The 22606-nt window shown below is 42.9% G+C and overlaps 2 protein-coding genes across 2 annotated transcripts; both read right to left on the bottom strand.

The window, feature by feature from the left end:
• Window positions 1-2301: 2301 nt before the first annotated feature.
• Window positions 2302-16237, bottom strand: LOC123998009 (zinc finger protein 616-like). The gene is made up of 2 exons (XM_046302821.1): window positions 16068-16237; window positions 2302-5694 (listed from the first exon to the last, which is right to left on the bottom strand). Exon 2 carries the CDS (start codon window positions 5600-5602, stop codon window positions 3581-3583), a length of 2022 nt encoding a protein of 673 aa, XP_046158777.1. The 5' UTR covers window positions 5603-5694; window positions 16068-16237; the 3' UTR covers window positions 2302-3580.
• A 2610-nt stretch (window positions 16238-18847) lies between these two features.
• On the bottom strand, window positions 18848-22215 carry LOC123998016 (chemerin-like receptor 1). The gene is made up of 2 exons (XM_046302831.1): window positions 21897-22215; window positions 18848-20674 (listed from the first exon to the last, which is right to left on the bottom strand). The coding sequence occupies exon 2, from the start codon at window positions 20659-20661 to the stop codon at window positions 19516-19518; it is 1146 nt and encodes a 381-aa protein (XP_046158787.1). The 5' UTR covers window positions 20662-20674; window positions 21897-22215; the 3' UTR covers window positions 18848-19515.
• Window positions 22216-22606: the final 391 nt, after the last annotated feature.

Raw genomic sequence — 22606 nt, 5'->3', positions numbered from 1 at the left:
TTGGTCTTCGGTGTAAAGACAGATCTCAAAGTTCGTACAAGCTAACCAATGATTGAAGAGAAGTAAATAAGCTTACTCAGCCTTGAGATCAGTACCCTTAAAACAAATTTCGCTGTACGTCTCCCATTGGCGTTAATGAATGATGAAGTGAAAGTCTAATTTGTGGATTTTGGGGGTGTGTGAAACTTACTCCTCAGCCTGAACTGTCCCCACTTGCGCCAGCGAATAGCTATCTTTTTGCATGGCACCAACTGGTAAGACATTTCAGGAGGGCGGTCACGTGTGCTTGCAAGGTAGATATCCTGGGTTTGAGCCTCGTGTGAGCCAAATCAGGTGAAAGTGGTACTCGCTAAGCAAGCAGCATGACATCCTTTACAATGGTTCCGTGACCCAGATTTATAGTTGCACTGGGGTCACTATTGAGTAAGTTTGATGGTTGAGCGTAGTACTTGGGCATGTGTGAAAAGTACTCCTCAGCCTGAAGTGTCCCCACTTCTGCCTGAAAATAGCTCGGTTTTTGCATGGCACCAGCTGGTAAGACACTTCAGGAGGGCTAGTAAGGCAAAGGTCTGAGCCTCAGTACAAGCCTAATCAGGAGGAATTTAGCAAGCAGAATGACGTCCTTTACATGGACACTTATGTAGCCGATGTGGAATCACTAGCTAGTTGGTGGTGCACTAGTAGAGGCTATCATGAATGTGTTGCGGTTTCCCTTGCTTTGCACAGGATATTGCTTTTGTGGAGCAATAGGTAATGCTCCAGGACTGTATTTAATCCGGTATGTCAATGAGTCATGTGCTCGGACCTTCGCGGCTTTGGAAACAATGGCCGTGTTCCTCTGCTCAGAATGGAATGGTTCCAAAAGTGCATACTCAGTCAACAGGGAACACAACCAATAAATTGAGCTTAAATGCACTCACTTAAGCTGAACACCCCCTGTTGACTGAGTATGCACTTTTGGAACCACTCCATTTGGTGTAAAGTGTGAACTTCACCCATCCAGCGAGCTAAATCATGCGCACATTGTCCCAATCCCAAATCGACCCCACACACTTGTGGTGATTTGACAGTTTTTTTTATTTTACCTTTATTTAACTAGGCAAGTCAGTTAAGAACACATTCTTGTTTTCAATGGCGGCCTAGGAACAGTGGGTTAACTGCCTGTTCAGGGGCAGAACAACAGATTTGTACCTTGTCTGCTCGGGGATTTGAACTTGCAACCTTCCGGTTACTAGTCCAACGCTCTGTAAGCAATATGGCAATAGCTCCACTTGCTCACCGATGAGCTTGGTGGAAGTTTGACAATGTTGCAAACACCAGTCAAATCCCCAAAAGTGCATAGGAGGTAGGATCTGGGGTCGATTTTGGATTGGGCCATTGGATACAATCCGATCCTCTACCTTTATCACCGAAGTGTGCACTTGCTCATGCTCCCTCAAGGCATTGGATTAGTGTAAGCATTAGTTTCCATTGTATAGACGGCAGTGCCCACTTCCGGGAGAAAGGTCAGGAATCGGGAAGCAGCCCTAGGGAGACCTGCCAGGTGAAGGAAAGGCACAATAGGAGTAACCAGTACAAAGGACAGTGACGCTGGTCATAACCTTGTCCCCAGGCTAATGCGCACAGTGCATCGAAGCCTGGGATATGAACGATTCAAAGTTGTCCTTAGTGGGAGTGACCATAACATTCTAGAATAGTGACTTAGTAAAGTATGTGTAATCATTTAATTTGAGCGAATCACACGACTGCGAGGTTATTGGGAAGTGTTTGTGGGAGATGATTGTTTGGTAGAGTAAGCAGATTGAACCAATGCCTATGCACTGTGAGTTTCTCCCTGTCTTTCTGTATTGGCTAACAAAGGCCAAGTTTGACTTGCTGATCCACCAGACTCTCTGAGCATTTGGGCAGAAGTTTCTGGGAACAAGATCATGTTTGTCAGAGGCAATTTTATTTTTCCCCCAAAGACACCTCTGTCCTTGCTACATGATTCTGAACAAGTCTGATCTACTGAATTTCTTGTGTTCAACACTTGGGACACAGATTCATTTAAAAGTCTGAACCCGCCATGATTTTCTTTATAGTTGAGAAAATACATCCCATCTTACATATAATTGATATAAACCATCATCCTATGGATCCCAGACATGGTGCTTCTATAACTTGTGTAGGAGGAATATTTCAGTGTAGGCAACACAAAGTACTGGCAGAAAAAGATCTAACTGACCACGAGTTGGAAAGTCACAAAACGGACATTTCCACCTTATCACATTTATCATTAGTTGAAAACCATGACTGGATGGGTCATTTAAATAGGTCAATCATTTGACTTTTATGAAAAATATACATTTCTTTCAACTTTAATGGCACAAAATTAACATAAAAATCAGGGCCAATGCATGTGTTCTCATTTGGTAGGCAATAAAGGAAGCAACAGTACCATTTGAAAATGTTAATTTACATCACAATGCTACATGTGGCTTGCATTGGAATCACTGGACTTTGTCGTGCCTTATGGAAAATCATGCTGATCATGTAAACAGATCAGTGGCCACCCGGAGGACTGGCAGCAGAAAACATCTAGAGCAGTGGTTCCCAATCTTTTTCGGTTACTGTACCACCAACTGAATTTTGCTCCGCCCAGACAACCCCTGAAGTATGTGCATTTTACCAGTAGACCTATGGTCTCATGAGTCGTCTCAAGTACCCCCTGTGTATAGGCTAAGTACCCCTCATTGGGAACCACTAATATAGATAACAGAACCATTAAGTGAATTGAGAGACAAGACCACAATATAGTGAAAAGATGATACATGAGAAAGCCTTTCAAAATGATACAAAACATTCCTGGTCTGGTAGTTTGGGAACATCTGACCTTGACAGATTTTTTTTGATCTTGAGAAAGACACCATGGTTGTAAAGACTTGGCAAATGCAAATAAATAACATCTTCAATTGTTTTAAAGCAAAATCCCAATGGAATTGCACTTGCAAAAAAACTTTTCTAATTACTTTACAAAATGGACAGTCATTGTTACCTCAAACCATCTTAACGCTTTGCATGGGTCCAAATCTGTCTGCAAAAACGTTATTTCCACTTGGTCTTTAGCAAATTGTGCTCGACTACTAGCTTCAATAATGCTCTCAGAGCATATTAAAGGCATTATTCCCACACCATGGCCTTTCCAGGGGTAATGTCAAAGGTTTAACTGGAAGTAACCAAAACAATCTAAAACATTGATACAAAACAGACCTCAAATTCACATGATCGTAGAAAATACATTTAAAAAAATCTCAGTAATTCCCAGTCACCATCTTGATCTATGCAGTGCTACATCAAAGTTCAGAATTAATGACCCACCCACCACAAGAACCATACTGGTAGTAGTTCCTCACTTCATAGCATAAAACACTTGTTAACTGCTCCATCATCAAGGAAAGAATCCTAAATCGAGACATGTGCAAGTAACTCGGACTTCCGTAAATCATGAATTGAGGTCTGCATAACAGTGCAACAATTTGTGGTATGTGCATCGATCTCAAGTTAGGGTTCGGACCTCAGGATATAAATACCATGCATATAGTTATCCAAGGTTATCGGACCCATGAGAACTCTGGTGCTTCAGAAACTTCTGCAACGAAGAAAAGGTCTCTGTACACTCAGTGCATTCATACAACACCTCTGCTGGACCAATGTTTTCACCATTCCCACCCTTGACATCGTCAATGTCCCCATGACCGACTAAATCCTTTGCATTGTCTTGGTCAGAGTCCAGGTCTGGATTGGAGTCAGCAGTGGGAGATGCCCGTCCTTCCATGTCCGTTTCCCCGCTTGACTGACTTGGGTGAATCTCAAGATGGCGCCCTAGAGCAGAAGAACTCCGGAAGCGACTTGGGCAGCGAGGGCACTTAACCATTTCACTACCCGGTTCCCTTTTGTGGTACCGCAAATGGCGTTGGTACACACACAGCAGCCCAAACTTTTTCCCACACTGGTCACACTTGTAGTTCCTCCGTGCCTTAGGAGCAGCGAACACTTCTCCAGTAGATGTGGTTTGTTGATCGTCACCATTGTCACTGTCCAATTCTGTTACAACACCGTCTAAGGATTTCTTGGGTTTTCCTTCAGATGACGCATTCTGTTCCAACACATCAGAATTCAATTGGGAACCACCATCTGGTTTAGAATGTAATGCCAAGTACTTAAGACTTGGCTTCTTCTCCAATTCAGGTTTGTGATACATGGCTATATGCCTCCGGACATCACAGCGTTGTGGAAAATGTTTCCCACAGAGAACACAAGTGTGAAGAGTCCCCTTGTGGGATCTATTGTGCCGAGAAAGACTACTAGAGTGACTGAATACACGGTGGCAGTGCTTGCATGGATGTAATTTTGTCCCAGACCCTTTTTTATAAAGTGGGGGCCTTCCTCCCTTCCTTGCAGGTGCTTTTGTTACGATGCACTCAATGCCAGTATACCTTCTCCGCCTTTTTACAACCCTTTGTGACTCTGAATCCTTATTTAACTTGTCAATTTCTTCTTGTGTCTGATGGGTAAGATGATGCTCCTTCAAGTCTGTTAACTGCTGGAAGCGATCTCCACACAAACCACAGCGGTATGGTCTGAAAGAGGATGGTGTTTTGGAATCAGATTTGCCATTGTGGGTCTTCACATTAACAGTTGCGTCACTGCTATACTGTTTGGTCACATCGGTAGTAGGGGTGCCGCTGCTGTACTGTTTAGTCACATCGGTAGGGGTGCTGTCACTGTACTCGATGGTATGTGATAGCTCATCTTTCTGACACTGTTGCTCGATTTTGGATGAAGAGTTCACAGATAATGGTTTGTCTTTGGAATGACTCAGTAAGTGGCTCTGCAAGTCGGAGAGCCAGAAAAAACACAGATTACACTTCTTACAGGGATATGTTTTCTGTATTATGTTCTCTTGACCATTGTCTGACTTCCCCATTTCTTTGAGCCCCAGCGATCCATGCTGCTCTTTTTGATGAGCATACAGGGTCTCTTGTTTCAGAAAGCGTTTTCCACACTGACCACAGCAGTAAAATATTTCATGGGCATGTTCTTGGAGATGTTCCCTTAGCCTCTCTTTATCTGTGAAGATCTTGCAACACAAGGTGCACTTATAACCTTGCTCTAAATTACGATACTGTTGATGTCGTTGTAAACTCAGCTGGTTGTTAAACAATTTTCCACATGTTTCGCATCGGTACTGTTTTAGAGGAGAGACACTGCGGCACTGGGAGTGAGACACTGTGTTGACACGTAGATCAGTTTTTGCTGGCTTAGTTTTGAGTACAATGGTCTTTGAATTCTGATAAGGTGAAGGAGTTGAAGATGGGTTGTTTGATGGTCCAGATCTGTCAACCACTATGAAAGTTCCGTTTTCATGGAGAGCATACTCACGGGGAACTTGAAACCCATTGGGTAAACTGTCAAGGGAAAACGAATCCGTTTGTTCATGAGTCCTGAGTCGTTCATGAACAGTAATGTGTTTAACCAAGTCAAGGTAGCGCCTGAAGCCATCCCCACATTCTGTGCAGATGAAGGCATCAACATCTGGTTCAGCGGAGCTTACGTAATCCATTAGGGTGTGTTCAATGATCAAAGTTAAACATGGTTATTTCCATTCTTCATGAGCACCTTGTTTTGTAGAACTCTTCCTTTGTCTGGTCAGAACTGTGAAAAAGAGAAAAAAATAAGTTAATACTTAACCAAACATATGGCACAGGTGCTGGTCCTGACTAACTATAACAGTTTAATTACAACACCATGAGTTGGAACAAATGATTGGATTCTACAAATTGCCAAGCCTCTCCTGTGCTGCCAAATTGCTACTATATCGGCTTTCAATTCTGTTAGAAAGGCTGACACTTTTTGAAACAAATGAATTAGGTCTCATTCAAATTAGATGGTGACAATTGACACACCTGTATTGTCCGGATACTAGCTCCTCATATTATCAACATGGCCTAAAAAAAGAGCAGACAAACAGTAACCTTGATCGAAACCTTAGTTTGCTTCCAATACCCTCAGGTCAACCATTTTGATAAGGTTTCACCACACCTAGTAAGGTTGATGAGTGATCAAGTTTAATGTGACAGTAACTATTAGGAGGTTGACCGATTATGATTTTTCAACGCCAATAACGATACGATTATTGGAGGACTTAAAAAGCCAATACAGATTAAATCGGCCATTTTTTTATATATTTTTTTTAATAATGACAATTACAACAATACTGAATTAACACTTATTTTAACTTAATATAATACATCAAAAATTTCAATTTAACCTCAAATATATAATGAAACATGTTCAATTTGGTTTAAATAATGCAAAAACAGTGTTGGAGAAGAAAGTAAAAGTGCAACATGTGCTATGTAAGAAAGCTAACGTTTAAGTTCCTTGCTCAGAACATGAGAACATATGAAAGCTGGTGGTTCCTTTTAACATGAGTCTTCAATATTCCCAGGTAAGAAGTTTTAGTTTGTAGTTATTATTGGAATTATAGGACTATTTCCCTCTATACCATTTGTATTTAATTAACCTTTGACTATTGGATGTTCTTATAGGCACTTGCCAGTGTAACAGTATAGCTTCCGTCCCTCTCCTCGCTCCTCCCTGGGCTTGAACCAGGAACACAGCGACAACAGCAACACTCGAAGCAGCATTCCCCATGCAGAGCAAGGGAAACAACCACAGACTCAGAGTGACATTTGAAACTCTATTAGCGCACGCTAACTAGCTAGCAATTTCACTTCGGTTACACCAGCCTCATCTTGGGAGTTGATATGCTTGAAGTCATAAACAGCGCAATGCTTGACGCACAACGAAGAGCTGCTGGCAAAACGCCCGAAAGTGCTGTTTGAATTCATGTTTACGCGCCTGCTTCTGCCTACCACCGCTCAGTCAGATATTTGTATGCTCAGTCAGATTATATGCAACGCAGGACACGCTAGATAATATCAACCATGTGTAGTTAACTAGTGATTATTTTTGTAAGATAAGTTTAATGCTAGCTAGCAACTTACCTTGGCTTACTGCATTCGCGTAACAAGCTAGTCTCCTTGTGGAGTGCAACGAGAGAGAGGCAGGTCCTTATTGCGTTGGACTAGTTAACTGTAAGGTTGGATCCCCCGAGCTGACAAGGTGTAAATCTGTCATTCTGCCCCTGAACGAGGCAGTTAACCCACCGTTCCTAGGCAGTCATTGAAAATAAGAATGTGTTCTTTACTGACTTGCCTAGTTAAATAAAGATTAAATAAAAGTAAAAAATCTAACACATTTCAGAGATTGGTAGGAAATGGAAATGATTAAAATGATGCGTCAAACTGGGTTAAAAAGAAGCAAAAAAACATTAAAGTCCACTTTTTGCAGTAAAAAAAAGTTGTCGTTCAACAAGTTTCCCCACAACTAAAGTAAATAGTATGGGCACCCTCAATCTTCAAGGCATTTAGCCTTGTGCTTTACAGCGCCTTCAAGGCGGCTTTACATAGTGAGGTAAACGGGACACTTATGGCGTACACAGAGTAAAGAAATTCAGCAGGTCCATGACAACATTTGTGTCCCTTGAGTGTGGCAAATGCACGCATCCATTTTGGCTGCATGTCATGTTACTTCTATCGTTCACGTCGGGATATTTCCATAGACTTTCTCTCACACTACATAGCTAGCAGCTTGGTGGCTGGCTGTTTTTTTACAAAAAACATGTTACATTGTTAAAGTTCCACAAATGACCTAGCTAGACTATTAGAGTGGAGTGCAGCAACATGCTGTTTCCAGACATTAGGCTACGTTAAAATTGTTGGGCTTCATTGCATACGAGTACAATCATTTAACATCAACCTTAGCTTAGTACCCGCTCTACGAATAATGCAGATGGAAGATGTTAGCAATGAAAGATTACCAATGCATATACAGTAGCTACCCTGAGGAAAATGCAGCTTCCCATAGGCCTGTGAGTGTCTTAGAGAAATATCCAAATTAGCTAGCCAACTAAATTTTGTAAAAATCACTTGACAAAAGTGAGGAGAACCATGCACACTAATAATTAGGGCTGACACGATAACACTATCGCAATATTTTTTCCATGGCAGAAATGAAAACACAAAGCAGACCAAACGCTTTGGTCCTTTAAAAACCTGATGTATGTGAAATACAATGTGCTACAACTTGGAAAATAAATAAATGTGACTCAATGACAACATAATCATGCATGTTTGCAACATTAGGGCTGTCTTCCTAAAGAAATTAAATCTGCTTCATGTTTGTTTCCTTGCCATGATACCAATGAGTATTGCGAAAATGTATCGTCCCGGACCAACTAATAACAACATTAAACTGATTATGGCAATACTCATAATTTTGCATTAGTGATGTAAACACTTTACTCTGATTATTGTAACGTCGTTCGTCTGTTGAATGAAGAGAGTCAGACCGAAATGCAGCGTGTAGGTTATTCATGACTTTAATAAAGGAATTGCGGTACATGAAATAACTGTAAACGAAAACAACAAACGAAACGTGAAACCTATTACAGCCTATCTGGTGACTACAACACAGAGACAGGAACAAACACCCACAAATTACAACGCGAAAGTCAGGCTGTCTAAATACGGTTCTCAATCAGAGACAACGACAAGCACCTGACTCTGATTGAGAATCGCCCCAGGCAGCCAAGCCTAACTAGACACACCCCTAATCATACACAATCCCAATTACTACAAACCCCAATATGAAACACAACATATAAACCCATGTCACACCCTGACTTAAACAAACATATACCAAAAACACAAAATACAATGACCAAGGCGTGACAGAACCCCCCCCCCTAAGGTGCGGACTCCCGGACGCACCTCAAGAGCATAGGGAGGGTCCGGGTGGGCGTCTGTCCATGGTGGAGGTTCTGGCTCGGGACGTGGACCCCACTCCATTAATGTCCTATTTCCTCCCCTTCGCGTCCTGGGATAATCCACTTTCTTCGCCGACCATGGCCTAATAGTCCTCACTCTGATCCCCACATAACTGAGGGGCAGCCCGGGACAGAGGGGCAGCCCGGGACAGAGGGGCAGCCCGGGACAGAGGGGCAGCCCGGGACAGAGGGGCAGCCCGGGACAGAGGGGCAGCCCGGGACAGAGGGGAAGCCCGGGACAGAGGGGAAGCCCGGGACAGAGGGGAAGCCCGGGACAGAGGGGAAGCCCGGTACTGAGAGGAAGCCCGGTACTGAGAGGAAGCTCAGGCAGGTAGTAGGCTCCGGTAAATCCTGGCTGACTGGTGGAACTGGATGATTCAGGTTGTCTGGCCGATCTGGCGGATCTTGGCAGACTGGCACTTCTGGCGGATCCTGGCAGACTGGCACTTCTGGCGGATCCTGGCAGACTGGCGGCGCTGGGCAGACTGGCGGCGCTGGGCAGACTGGCGGCGCTGGGCAGACTGGCGGCGCTGGGCAGACTGGCGGCGCTGGGCAGACTGGGAGCACTGGCGGAGCTGGGCAGACTGGGAGCACTGGCCGCGCTGGGCAGACTGGGAGCACTGGCCGCGCTGGGCAGACTGGGAGCACTGGCCGCGCTGGGCAGACTGGGGACTCCGGCAGCGCAGGAGAGGAGAAAGGCTCTGGCTGCGCAAAACAGGCGGGAGACTCCAACAGCGCAGGAGAGGAGAAAGGCTCTGGCTGCGCTAAACAGACGGGAGTCTCTGGCAGCGCAGGAGAGGAGAAAAGCGCTGGCTGTGCTGAACAGGCGAGGCGCACTGGACGCGCTGGGCCGACTGGGAGCACTGGCGGCGCTGGACAGACAGGAGACTCCGGCAGCGCAGGAGAGGAGAAAGGCTCTGGATGCGCTAAACAGGCGGGAGACTCCGATAGCGCAGGAGAGGAGGAAAGCACTGGCTGCGCTGAACAGGCGAGGCGCACTGGAGGCCTGGTGCTGGAACGGCTCTAGGACACGCACAGGAAGCCTGGTGCGGGGAGCTGCTACCGGAGGATTGGTGTGTAGAGGTGGCTCTGGATAGACCGGACCGTGCAGGCGCACTGGAGCTCTTGAGCACTGAGCCTGCCCAAGCTTACCTGGCTCGATGCCCACTCTAGCCCGGCCCATAGGAAGGGCTGGTATGTGCCGCAGCTGGCTCTGCACCCGCACTGGAAACACCGTGCGCTCCATAGCATAACACGGTGCCTGCCCGGTCTCTCTAGCCCAACGGTGAGCACAGGGAGTATGCGCAGGTCTCCTACCTGGCATAACTATTCTCCCTTCTAGCCTCCCCCAATAAATTTTTTGGGGTGACTTTCCGGTTTCCAACCGCGTCGCCGTGCTGCCTCCTCATACCTGCGCCTCTCCGCTTTAGCTGCTTCTATTTCCTCCTTGGGACGGCGATATTCTCCCGGCTGCGCCCAGGGTCCTTTTCCGTCTAATTCCTCCTCCCATGTCCAAATCTCCAAATGGTGCAGCCTTTCCCACTGCAACTGCTCTTCACGATTAACAGGGAGAGTAGGCTCAGGTCTGACTCCTGACTCAGCCACTCTCTCTCTGCGCTTTCCCCCGTTACTTTCGGTTTTCGCTCTGTATAGCCGTGCTTTCCTTTTCGACTCCATACGTCTATAGCCCTCTTCGCATTGCTGTAGGGAATCCCAGGCGGGCGCCTGCACTCTCTCTGGGTCGGCCGCCCACCTGTCGATTTCTTCCCACGTCGTATAATCCATGCTTCTGCCGTCCATAACGTCCTCCTTTAGATCCTGCCAGTTCACACACTGCTCGGTCTGTGAGTGGTGGGTGTTTCTGTAACGTCGTTCGTCTGTTGAATGAAGAGAGTCAGACCGAAATGCAGCGTGTAGGTTATTCATGACTTTAATAAAGGAATTGCGGTACATGAAATAACTGTAAACGAAAACAACAAACGAAACGTGAAACCTATTACAGCCTATCTGGTGACTACAACAGAGACAGGAACAAACACCCACAAATTACAACGCGAAAGTCAGGCTGTCTAAATACGGTTCTCAATCAGAGACAACGACAAGCACCTGACTGATTGGGAATCGCCCCAGGCAGCCAAGCCTAACTAGACACACCCCTAATCATACACAATCCCAATTACTACAAACCACAATATGAAACACAACATATAAACCCATGTCACACCCTGGCTTACCCAAACATATACCAAAAACACAAAATACAATGACCAAGGCGTGACAATTATCTAAATCAGCGTAAGATCCTAAAAGCAAAGTAAGCACAAACCGTTAAAACACCTAGTTCTTCAGCTGTGCCACCAGAGACTCTGGGTTCACGCCCAGACTCTGTTGTAACCTGCCGCGACTGGGAGGTCCGTGTGGCAACGCACAATTGGCGTAGCGTCGTTAGGGAGAGCTTGGCCGGTAGGGATATCCTTGTCTCATCGCGCACCAGCGACTCCTGTGGCGGGCCTGGCGCAGTGCGCGCTAACCAAGGTTGCCACGTGCACGGTGTTTCCTCCGACACATTGGTGCGGCTGGCTTCCGGGTTGGATGCGCGCTGTGTTAAGGAGTTGGTTGGGTTGTGTATCGGAGAACGCAAGACTTTCAACCTTCGTCTCTCCTGAGCCCGTACGGGAGTTGTAGCGATGAGACAAGATAGTAGCTACTACCAATTGGATACCACGAAATTGGGGAGAAAAAGGGGGTAGAATTCAACAAAAAAACTAAAATAAAACAAAAAAACAGTTCATAGAATTACTTTTTTTGCATTTTATTATTTGTCCTGAAGAGGGAGCTCTTTACATAGGCTTATGGTGAGCGATAACTTGCTTTGGTGAATTACAGCAAGACTGGACAATATCACCCAACACAACTAAACCAGTCAGGGAGGACAGTGAACTACTGTGAACAAACTGTTACTGCGTCTACGGTTGAGTGCTGAATAGATAGAAGCTTGCCAAAATGCACACTGGCAATATATTGTTACGTGAAGTGCCATGGAAGGGTGTTGTGTGTCGTGACAAACATTGATGTGAAGGAAATGCCATTCTGAGAACGTTAAACTCAGTGGTAACCTTACAGCCCTTTAGTTAAGCCCATGAAAATATGTCTGTTATACCTTGCATTCGGAAAGTATTAAGCCCCCTTGACTTTTTCCACATTTTGTTAACCTCTTCAGTCGACCCTCTACTTTTTCGAACATTCTGTTAAAAATCGCGCAACATTTCAGCGCCCTGCTACTCATGCCAGGAATATAGTATATGCATATGATTAGTATGTGTGGATAGAAAACACTCAGATGTTTATAAAACTGGTTAAATCACGGCTGTGACTTTAACAGAACGTGCGTTTCATTGAAAAGTGCAGGAAAATCTGATCACTGAAAGTGGAAAAATATATCCATCCACCGCTTCAACCCATTGTTATGGGCGAAAGACATTAAATAGGGCTGAGGTTGCAGTACCTACAGCTTCCACATGATGTCAACAGTCTTGTCATTTGCCAATTGTTTGTTTCTTGGTCAAACGAACAAGAGACAGGCTTTTTCTTCAGGTCTCCGACCGGATATTTTGGTTGAGAAACACACGGACAGTATTTCAAGACGGACCCCTATAGAAAACACTTCGTCTCGTGATTAATTTGATCGCTTATTAACGTTTACTAATACCTAAAGTTGCATTACAAAAGTATTTTGAAGTGTTTTGTGAAAGTTTATCGTCGACTTTTTGAATTTTAAAAAATGACGTTACGTTATGAAACGCTATTTTTTTCCGTTTATCACACAGTCTTCATAGATCGATATCTAGGCTATATATGGACGGATTTAATCGGAAAAAAAGACCAAATAGTGATTATGGGACATCTAGGAGTGCCAACAAAGAAGATGGTCAAAGGTAATGAATGTTTTATATTTTATTTGTGTGTTTTGTGTAGCGCCGATTATGCTAATTATTTTGTTTACGTCCCCTGCGGGTCTTTTGGGGTGTTACATGCTATCAGATAATAGCTTCTCATGCTTTCGCCGAAAAGCATTTTAAAAATCTGACTTGTTGCCTGGATTCACAACGAGTGTAGCTTTAATTCAATACCCTGCCCTGCATGTGTATTTTAATGAACGTTTGAGTTTTAACTAGTACTGTTAGCATTTAGCGTATCGCATTTGCATTTCCAGATGTCTAGATGGGACACCTGCGTGTCAGGTAGGAGCAAGAGGTTAAACAATGCCACTTAATATGTTTACATACCCTACATTACTCATCTCATATGTGTATATACTGTACACTCTACCAGCTACTGAATCTTGACATCTTTATGTAATGCATGTATCACAAGCCACTTTAAACAATGCCACTTAATATAATGTTCACATACCCTACATTACTCATCTCATATGTATATCTGATATGTATCTACTGCATCTTGCCTATGCCGTTCTGTACCATCACTCATTCATATATCTTTATGTACATATTCTTTATCCCTTTATGCTTGTGTCTATAAGGTAGTTGTTGTGAAATTGTTAGGTTAGATTACTCGTTGGTTATTACTGCATTGTTGGAACTCGAAGCACAAGCATTTCGCTACACTCGCATTAACATCTGCTAACCATGTGTATGTGACAAATATGATTTGATTCTAGAAAGAGACCCGACTTGCATTCTGAGTTTGATGACCGTTCAAAACGTATTTTCTCAGTCGTAATTCGTTCTTTTTTTTTTCGTTCCCAGTTGTCTTGAACTCACTGAAGTCTGAGATTTCCCAGTTCCGCATTTTCTGTTGTTTTGAATGCAGCAGACGTCATCCTGGATCGACAGCATGGCCAATGTTGAATGTTTATCCCTTTAAGCTTGGAAAAGAGACCCTTCTAACGGGACTTGGACCATACACCCACTCCCCTGAATACCAGGCTTAGTGATTGCTTTGCAATGATTGCAGTTAGCCACTGTTAGCAGTTAGCCAGCAGTTAGCCACACGCTCTAAGAAGAGTCTTGGTGGTTTCAAAATTCTTCCATTTAAGAATGATGGAGGCCACTGTTCTTGGGGAAGGTCAATGCTGCTGGGTACCCTTCTCCAAATCTGTGCCTCAACAAAATCCTGTCTCGGAGCTCTACATACAATTCCTTCGACCTCATGGCTTTGTTTTTGCTCTGACACGCACTGTCAACTGTGGGATCTTGTATAGACGTGTGTGCCTTTAAATCATGTCCAATCAATTCAATTTACCACAGGTGGACTCCAATCAGGTTGTAGAAACATCAAGGATGATCAATGGAAACAGGATGCACCTGAGCTCAATTTCAAGTCTCATAGCAAAAGGTCTGAATACTTGTGTAAATAAGGTTTTCTATATCTCTAGAATATTTTATTCTTTTGCTAACATTTCTAAAAACCTGTTTTCACTATCATTATGGGGTATTGTTTGTAGATTTTTATTTGAATCCATTTAAGAACAAGGCCGTAACGTAAAAAAATATGGAAAAAGGGAAGGGGTCTGAATACTTTGCGAATGCACTATTTCATCTTTGCAAAGGGTATTCCTCATGCTCTGTCATCCAAATGTTTTCATAGGCACAAACGATATAGCATGTTACAAAGTAGCGCTTGGTAGCTATATTTTAATGTATTGGTTGTCACTTGTCAGGGACTGGACCATATTCATGTTTCGCCACCCCCATTTCCCTGACGAGTGCTAGTCAGCGAACTAGCTCTGTCAGAGTACTTGACACCGTTCACTGAGGATTAGTGTTACCTGGTATCCTTGGGACATCCCTACCCATAACCATGACCTAACTTGAAACGTATCTGCTTATCTTAATTGGCGTATGGTCAAAATCAAAGTAAGCATTCACCAATTAAAACATCTGGTTTTCTGAGCAATCTTTCGATTTATTAGGACATGTAAACAAGCTTCAAATTGGCGTTCCAGCTGTGTATTTGATCCGAATCAAATAGGCTTTGCAAAAATATCACTGTCACGGTGTTAGAACGTTTCTTTTTATTAGCAATTTTCTGCATTTATTCGAGTCCCATCTGGTAGCCTGATTTCAGTGTCCATGTAAACAGGATTTGAGAAATGTATTGTTTTAAAACAAACTATTATATTACTATGACTAGCCACAATTATCATACTGTGTGCATGTAACTATGCTCATTTAAGCTTTTCCTTTCAAGTGACAACTACCAGAATTCAGTGTCTACAGCCCTACAATCGATGAAAACATTGTTCTTTCCTCACAATTTATGAAATCAGCTTTATGAGTACCTTTGTAGAGCTGTTTTAAGCACAATCCCTACAGAATTTAATGACATGTTTTATTCCAGCTAACGTTATAATAATAGAAATGTTGTCAGATGTATTGGTTGTGAACATTTCCATTCTAAAATCAGATCCAAAAATGCCATATCGGTTGGGTTCTATCAAATAGCTCATTTCACAGCTCATGAGGACTTTTATACAGTTAATAAAAATAAGTAATTAACATTTGAAAACGCTGGAGATGCTAGAGATTTTTAAAATATGTAGCTACCCAAATCAGTTAGCTAGCTATCCATACACAAAAATACACTCGAAGTGTCCATCTTGAATAAATTGGCTAACTAGCTAGCGTATTATAATCTAAACGGGGTACCTTTCACAACCCTGTATGACCAACTATATTTTTGGATATATAAAATAATTTCACTAGATTACCATTATGACAGTCTGGCCAATGGCCATACCATAGTCAGTTAGCTATTCTCTGCGTGTGTAGAGCCAGAGTTAAAGCATCGTGACAGCTGTCTTGATACCAACAAAATGTCGGGCTGCTGCTAGCCTCCAACTCTGCAAAAGCTATTTAGCTAGTTAGAAAGAAAAAAAAGTATGTATTTAAACGAAATGCGGACATGTGTGTGTGATATGCCTTGCAAGGAGACAACCGGCTGACAGCAGCAAGATAGCTAGCTCAATTATTCGCTTTTTTTGCGCAACAATGATGCCACCGCGACTACTACGTTAGCTAGCGTAGATTGCGCGAGGCCTCGAACCGTTCATAAAGCTAGCTAGCAAGGTTAGGTATAACTTGTATCGGATCGAACTCTGGAATGTACTTACCACATTTCTAAAGTCCGATTAGTATAGACGTTCTCTGCCCATTCGTTATATCGCTCCACTTATGTTACATTGCGAATCGTATTGTATCCACCGGTTCCCAGCTAGTTCTTCACATTTTTTCTACATAGTAATTACAAGAATCCGGAAGAGAAAGGGGTGGAGACCATCAGTCATTCTTCTTCTTCTTCGGTATTATGGCCGTTCGCAAACAAATATTATAGGTGAATGCCGCCGCCTACTCTAATGGCTGTGTATCACCCTACTATTATTTAGGATTCATTTATTTCAATGGGAAAATTTGCACTACCAACAAACCCATTACAACCTCACCACTACTCCACTACATTGGACCTATCTGATTCTACATGGGGCCCAGCAGCCTGGGAGTAGAGGACACTATCGCTCAAAACATCTCTAACTCTTCTGCAGTAAAATCTCATACAGCAGCTGCCACCAGAACATCTATACTCTGTAATTTACATTCCATTCTTGCAAAAATCAACCTTAACTCTGCATCAACACTCAGTAGTACAGACAGTGTCTTCTTTGTTTCAACGCGTTCTCCAACGGTTCTGCATAGCACCAAACGAATCTTCAACTTCAGTTGATCCACTTAGTACTTAACGCCACTCCAGTTATCACTCCTTTTAACGGCGCCCTCTTCCAGAGAGGAAAACATGTCACAGTTCTTGTCCCCAGTCGTGTGGTGCAGAGCGCACGCTCCCTCTGGAAGGCAGGAACGCAAAAATGTGCACGATTCCACTTCGAGTCACTTTAACTGACCCAACATTCCCCAACCTCTTTACCACCCAACCTGACACCACATATGGATCTGCCAGAAGGCAAGGATCCATTCTCTCCAAAAATCTCACTCCACTGGGCAAGAATCTTCTTTGTCATAATCACGATGATGATCAAACTCTGTGTTCTTCACCGCACCTGCCACCGCGGTTAATTCATCCTCACACTGATCACATTCAATTTCCTTCTGGTAGCTCTTCCAAAAGTTCTGTGTGATCCACCTTTCCATGTTCATTCAAAACATGTTTCACTTTTCTCCTTTTTTTCCTGTCCGCCATATTCTCCTTCATCGATCTTCCAGATGGCTTGTGCTTGTCCCGATTCCAAATTTACTTACAATACACTATATATACAAAAGTCTGTGGACACCCCTTGAAATTAGTAGATTCGGCTATTTCAGCCACACCCATTGCTGAAAGGTGTATTAAATCAAGCACACAGTCATGCAATCTCAATAGACAAACATTGGGAATAGAATGGCGTTACTGAAGAGCTCAGTGACTTTCAACATGGCACCGTTATAGGATACCACCTTTCCAACAAGTCAGTTTGTCAAATATCTGCCCTGTTACAACTGTCCCGGTCAACTGTAAGTGCTGTTATTGTGAAGTGGAAACATCTAGGAGCAACAACAGCTTAGCCGCAAAGTGGTAGGCCACACAAGCTCACAGAACGGGCCTGCTGAGTGCTTGGCGGATGCCAGGAGAACGCTACCTGCCCAAATACATAGTGCCAACTGTAAAGTCTGGTGGAGGAGAAATAATGGTCTGGGGCTGTTTTTCATGGTTCGGGCTAGGCCCCTTAGTTCCAATGAAGGGAAATCTTAATGCTACAGCATACAAAGACATTTTAGACAATTCTGTGCTTCCAACTTTGTGGCAACAGTTTGGGGAAGGCCCTTTTCTGTTTCAGCATAACAATATCTCAGTGCACAAAGCAAGATCCATACAGAAATGGTTTGTCTAGATCGGTGTGGAAGAACAAAGACTGGCCTGCACAGAACCCTGACCTCAGCCCCTTCGAACACTTTTGGGATGATTTGGAGCGCAGACTGCAAGCCAGGCCTAATCCCCAACATCAGTGCCCGATTTAACTAATGCTCTAACTAATGGAAGAAAGTCCCTGCAGCAATGTTTTAACATCTAGTGGAACGCCTTCCCATAAGAGTGGAGGCTGTTAGAGGGAACCAACTCCATAATAATGCCCATGATTTTGGAATGAGATGTTTGACGAGCAGGTGTCCACATACACTACAAAAGTATGTTCCACTTTTCTCAATGTTTTCCTGTCCCCCATCTTACTCCCACCTCATGACCACTCCATAAGCTATTATTTCACCAGTCTGTCCTGTAGACTCATACACCGTGGCTGGGCTGACCATTATTCTTGTGATACATTGTGGCCAAAATATCAGTTATAGCCTTGACCCTACTGAAGCAGAAATATAGCTAGGTTGACTGAAGTTATAAAAACAGGCTACCTTGAAGGACACCATCATATCTTGCCTGTAGCAAGTTGAACTTCTACAAAATTTGAAAGGATTAAAGAGTTGATCAAGTCAAGTTATATTCAATTAGATTACGTTGTTGATGATGATGGTGGTGGTGATGATGATCATCATCATCATGAAAATATGTATTGTTCTAAAGCTGCAAATGCATGAAGTTCAATTGTAAGAGAAATGGTTGGGGGAAAAAAGGTTAAATGTGTTAATTGCTTCCTCCCTCATTGATCTAATAACATTGGACAGGTCAAAGCAATACAGTATGAATTGATATCCAATCTGTAATTTAAAAAACATGACACTGATAATATTAAATAGATAGGGATGTATTTTCGACATGAGCCAAAGGTGATTTATTTTCAACATTACATTTCCATTTATTCTGTCTAACTGTGACAGAGCTTTGCTGCCTCCATTTGGCAGAGATGGTTATGCGTTCTGGAGATTTCTGGAAAATAGAAATGAATAAGTAGTCGTCTGTTCAAGCATTTAATAACATCATACAAACATAAAAAAGTCTACAAATGCAAACATATACTTCAGAGTATTAAGGAAAAACAACATTCCTTCAATAAAACAATACACGTTTAAATCACAGAAAATAGTCTCTAGGTTAAATATTAGCCTCATTTTAACAAAAACAAGTATGTACAAAAAGTAGCTTTGAATGAAAAGACAGACAATTTATATCTTCAGCTTGAACAATGACATGTGTGTATCATACTAATTATTCTTATCTTATCCAGTATTCTCTATTAACAGTCTACCCCACTTTCAACATTCTCATCAGTAACTGTATTGCCCATACAAAAACAGTGCTGAAATGTGTTCACAGACCCCATCATTTCTGAGTCACAAAATGTTATTGAAATCAAACTTGTTGATTTGAATTCAGTCCTGGAGATGTACCTTGTTAAAACTGAGTACATGCTCAGAATTCAAATTCTGAAATCCTGCCTTAAACTTTCCCTTAAACTAAGTATCGAGCTGTTTGAAAACATTATTGAATTACCTTGATGATAAGGGGCTTCTAATGTTTGTATTTTCTTTGCTTCTAAGGATGTCAATCATGTTATCGTAAAGCCAAAGTCAAATTTCCACATTGTGTGGTCAATAAAGTTTTTCTCATTATAATATAAGACCCTATACCTCAGCATCAGAATAGGACTTCTCCTTGCTACGGCTTGTGAGTCCAGAGTTTGTGTAGGTGTGGTTGGACTTTGACACTTCCTCGGTGAAGGCACTCTCCAGAACCGTCAGAATGGACTTGCGCAGCTTCTCCTTGAAGTCCTGGCCCATGAACACGTACAGCAGGGGGTTCAGACAGCTGTTGAGGAAGGCCAGGCTGGTGGCTATGGGGACCCCGATGGTGGTGACGTGGTCTAACGTGTAGCTGAACTCAGCGGCCGCGTTGTTCACCATCTCGATCAGGACAATGATGTGGTAGGGGGCCCAGCACAGGAAGAAAGCTGTGATGACGGCGGCGATGATCTTGAATGGCCGCCCGGAGTGGCTGGCCAGGTTGCGGTTCCTCTTGAGCCGGTGGATGATGACGGCGTAGCAAGTGACGATGATGGCGAAGGGCACAACGAAGCCCAGCAGGAAGCGGGTGATGATCATGGCCTGATGGCGGAACACTCGCAGCTCTGCCACCTCCTTTGTGTCATAGTCATCGGAGAAAGCAAAGTTGTTGAAGCAGTTGATGATTTCTTTGTTCTTGTAGGACGCCCCGATGTCCCGGAAGACAAAGTAGGGGGAGCTGAGGACCAGGGCCCACAGCCAGACACCCAGACTGATATAGGATGCCTTGCGTATGTTCCGATGGTTCTGGGCCCAGACAGGGCGCACAACGGACACACACCTGTCCATGCTGATGACCACCAGGATGTAGACGCTGGCGAACATGTTGAAGAAGCTGATCGTGGAGTTGAGCTTGCACATGAACTTGCCGAAAGGCCAGTGAAAGTCCATGGCTGTGTAGGTCACGCTTAGAGGCAGGAACACTGTGAAAAGGAAGTCGGCCACAGCCAGGTTGAGGAACCACACCGTGTTGACCGTCTTCTTCATCTTAAATCCCGTCACCCAGATGACAAGTCCATTTCCCAGAACCCCCAGCACAAAGGCCAGGCAGTAAACGATGAGGGACATGATGTTGAGGGACTGCCGGAGCTCTGCGTGCTCGTCAGGGTAGTCCTCATAGTCATCTGTCGAGTTGCCTGGTGAGGAGGCGTTGTGAGACAGCTCTGTCCAGATCTCAGTATACAAAGGAGTTGTGGTTAAGGCCATCATTGTGTTTGAGAACCTGAGAGGGTAAAGAAAAAAAAGGTTTATTTTCAGGGAAGATGACAGTTTGATAATATGCAGTAAATTAATTATGTGCAAAGTTGTCTAATCTGCATAAACCATTTAATATTTTAATATTTAGTATGTTGTTCTATTGTTTGGATAAATGACCTTCACCACTCTTCAGGCATGCTGCCTTACAATTGATTCCCCCCACTACTTGCTGTTCTTATTTACATCCCCTAGAGTTCACTGACACACTTTAAATGTGCCAATAATGCATGAATTTAGCAAAGAAATGTATTGTGCAATAATATGAAATTTTACTCTACATTAAAATATTGAGAGAATGTTGGAGGAGTTGATCTGAACAAAAATACCTATTATGTGCAACGCTGGTTGCCCAATCCCCGTATATACCGGTAAGTGAGATATGTATTTCACAGTATAGCCTGTCCGCCTTTGTAGTGCAATCCATCACAGAACGAAGTACTTGTAGAATGAATGCAAGTTGTGCTACACTGGGGATTCTGACAAGTAGCCCAATGTGACGAAGCAGACAGACAGTTATAATTAAAGTATTTCTCTTTAACTTACCCTCACAAGCCACAAAGGTAGATTTTTATGGAAACCCCAAGATCATTATAAAAGTCAAGAACTTGCACTCTATAATTCGTTTTTTTGGTGAGTAATAAAGGAGAGCAATTTGTTCAGAATTTAACAGCCAATCTTCTATACTATGGAATAGAACTGTGGAATGAGGTAGGAATGTTTTTCATATAGAATGAAAAATAAAATGTAATTCAGTTGATATTTCTCATCTAGTTGGATAATGCGTAATATGCCTATTAAATGCACTGTTTAAGATACCTATTTATCATGTAAGAGTAATTTATTGACTTAGTATTGTTTTTCCAAATTTGTTAGAAGGGATTATGGATTAATTCAGTATTTTTTACATCACAATTCATACCGTTATTATAGCATTTCTTCACAATTATTTGTTATTAATAAGTTAATGTTACCCTCAATTGGTATATCATGATCATAAGACAAGCCTCACATACAAATGATATGAATGTAACTTTTGCTCGGGTAGTCTGTTTATTCGCAAAGTTTTTAAAAGGGATGATACATAATTTATATTGTTCTATTCGTTCATCAACTATTGACGTAGAAGCCTACAAATACCAATGTAATCTGATTACTCCAATGAATGGTGAAAAATGTTATAGACATACCTTGAATAACGTGTATATTCAAATCAGAACAGGCGAACGGCTTGATGGACTTGAAGGACGTTGTCTGGCACGAAACGGCTTCGACTACACTGCTGTAGTCAGGAGGGGCGCAGACTGTGAAGTATCTTGAAGTGTGTGACGTCAGTTCTTCATATGTTCCGCTGGAAAACAAAGTTGTAAGATCCACTTCACATTAAATGATTTTCGAATGAAAATATCGACATCCTATGCAAGAAACACATCATTCAACACCTAACAAACATACATTTTTACGCAATGTTTGTTGGCTGTTTTTGTGTGTAGAGCAACGCATGGCTTACCCACAATGACAAAATTCATTGAAATTTTGACACAGGCATCAAGCTATACATGCCGCGTTCATATGCTATTCTGAACCAGGAAACTGATTCGTTGAACACTGCACGTGTATAACTACAACTATATAGCAAGTCGTACGTTTCAAAGTGTCCTAGTTTCGACTAGTACGTGAACGCAGCACAAAACCAAGGAACGTTTGCTTTTGCATGCGGTGGAGGAGAAATAAGGAAATGTGGTTTGGAATCTGTAACCAAATAAAATTCTGCCATTTCCTTTGAGGGTAGAAATGGTCTTTATATAGCTAAGTGACTATGCTGCAATATTACCTCATGAACTACAATCTATCCACTTATGGTTGAAAGCCAAATGGGTGTTCCTATGGGTACATTCAA

This window comes from Oncorhynchus gorbuscha, linkage group LG15 (genome assembly GCF_021184085.1).
Source record: "Oncorhynchus gorbuscha isolate QuinsamMale2020 ecotype Even-year linkage group LG15, OgorEven_v1.0, whole genome shotgun sequence".
Lineage (NCBI taxonomy): Eukaryota > Metazoa > Chordata > Actinopteri > Salmoniformes > Salmonidae > Oncorhynchus > Oncorhynchus gorbuscha.
This window is presented reverse-complemented; position numbering and strand designations above follow the sequence as displayed.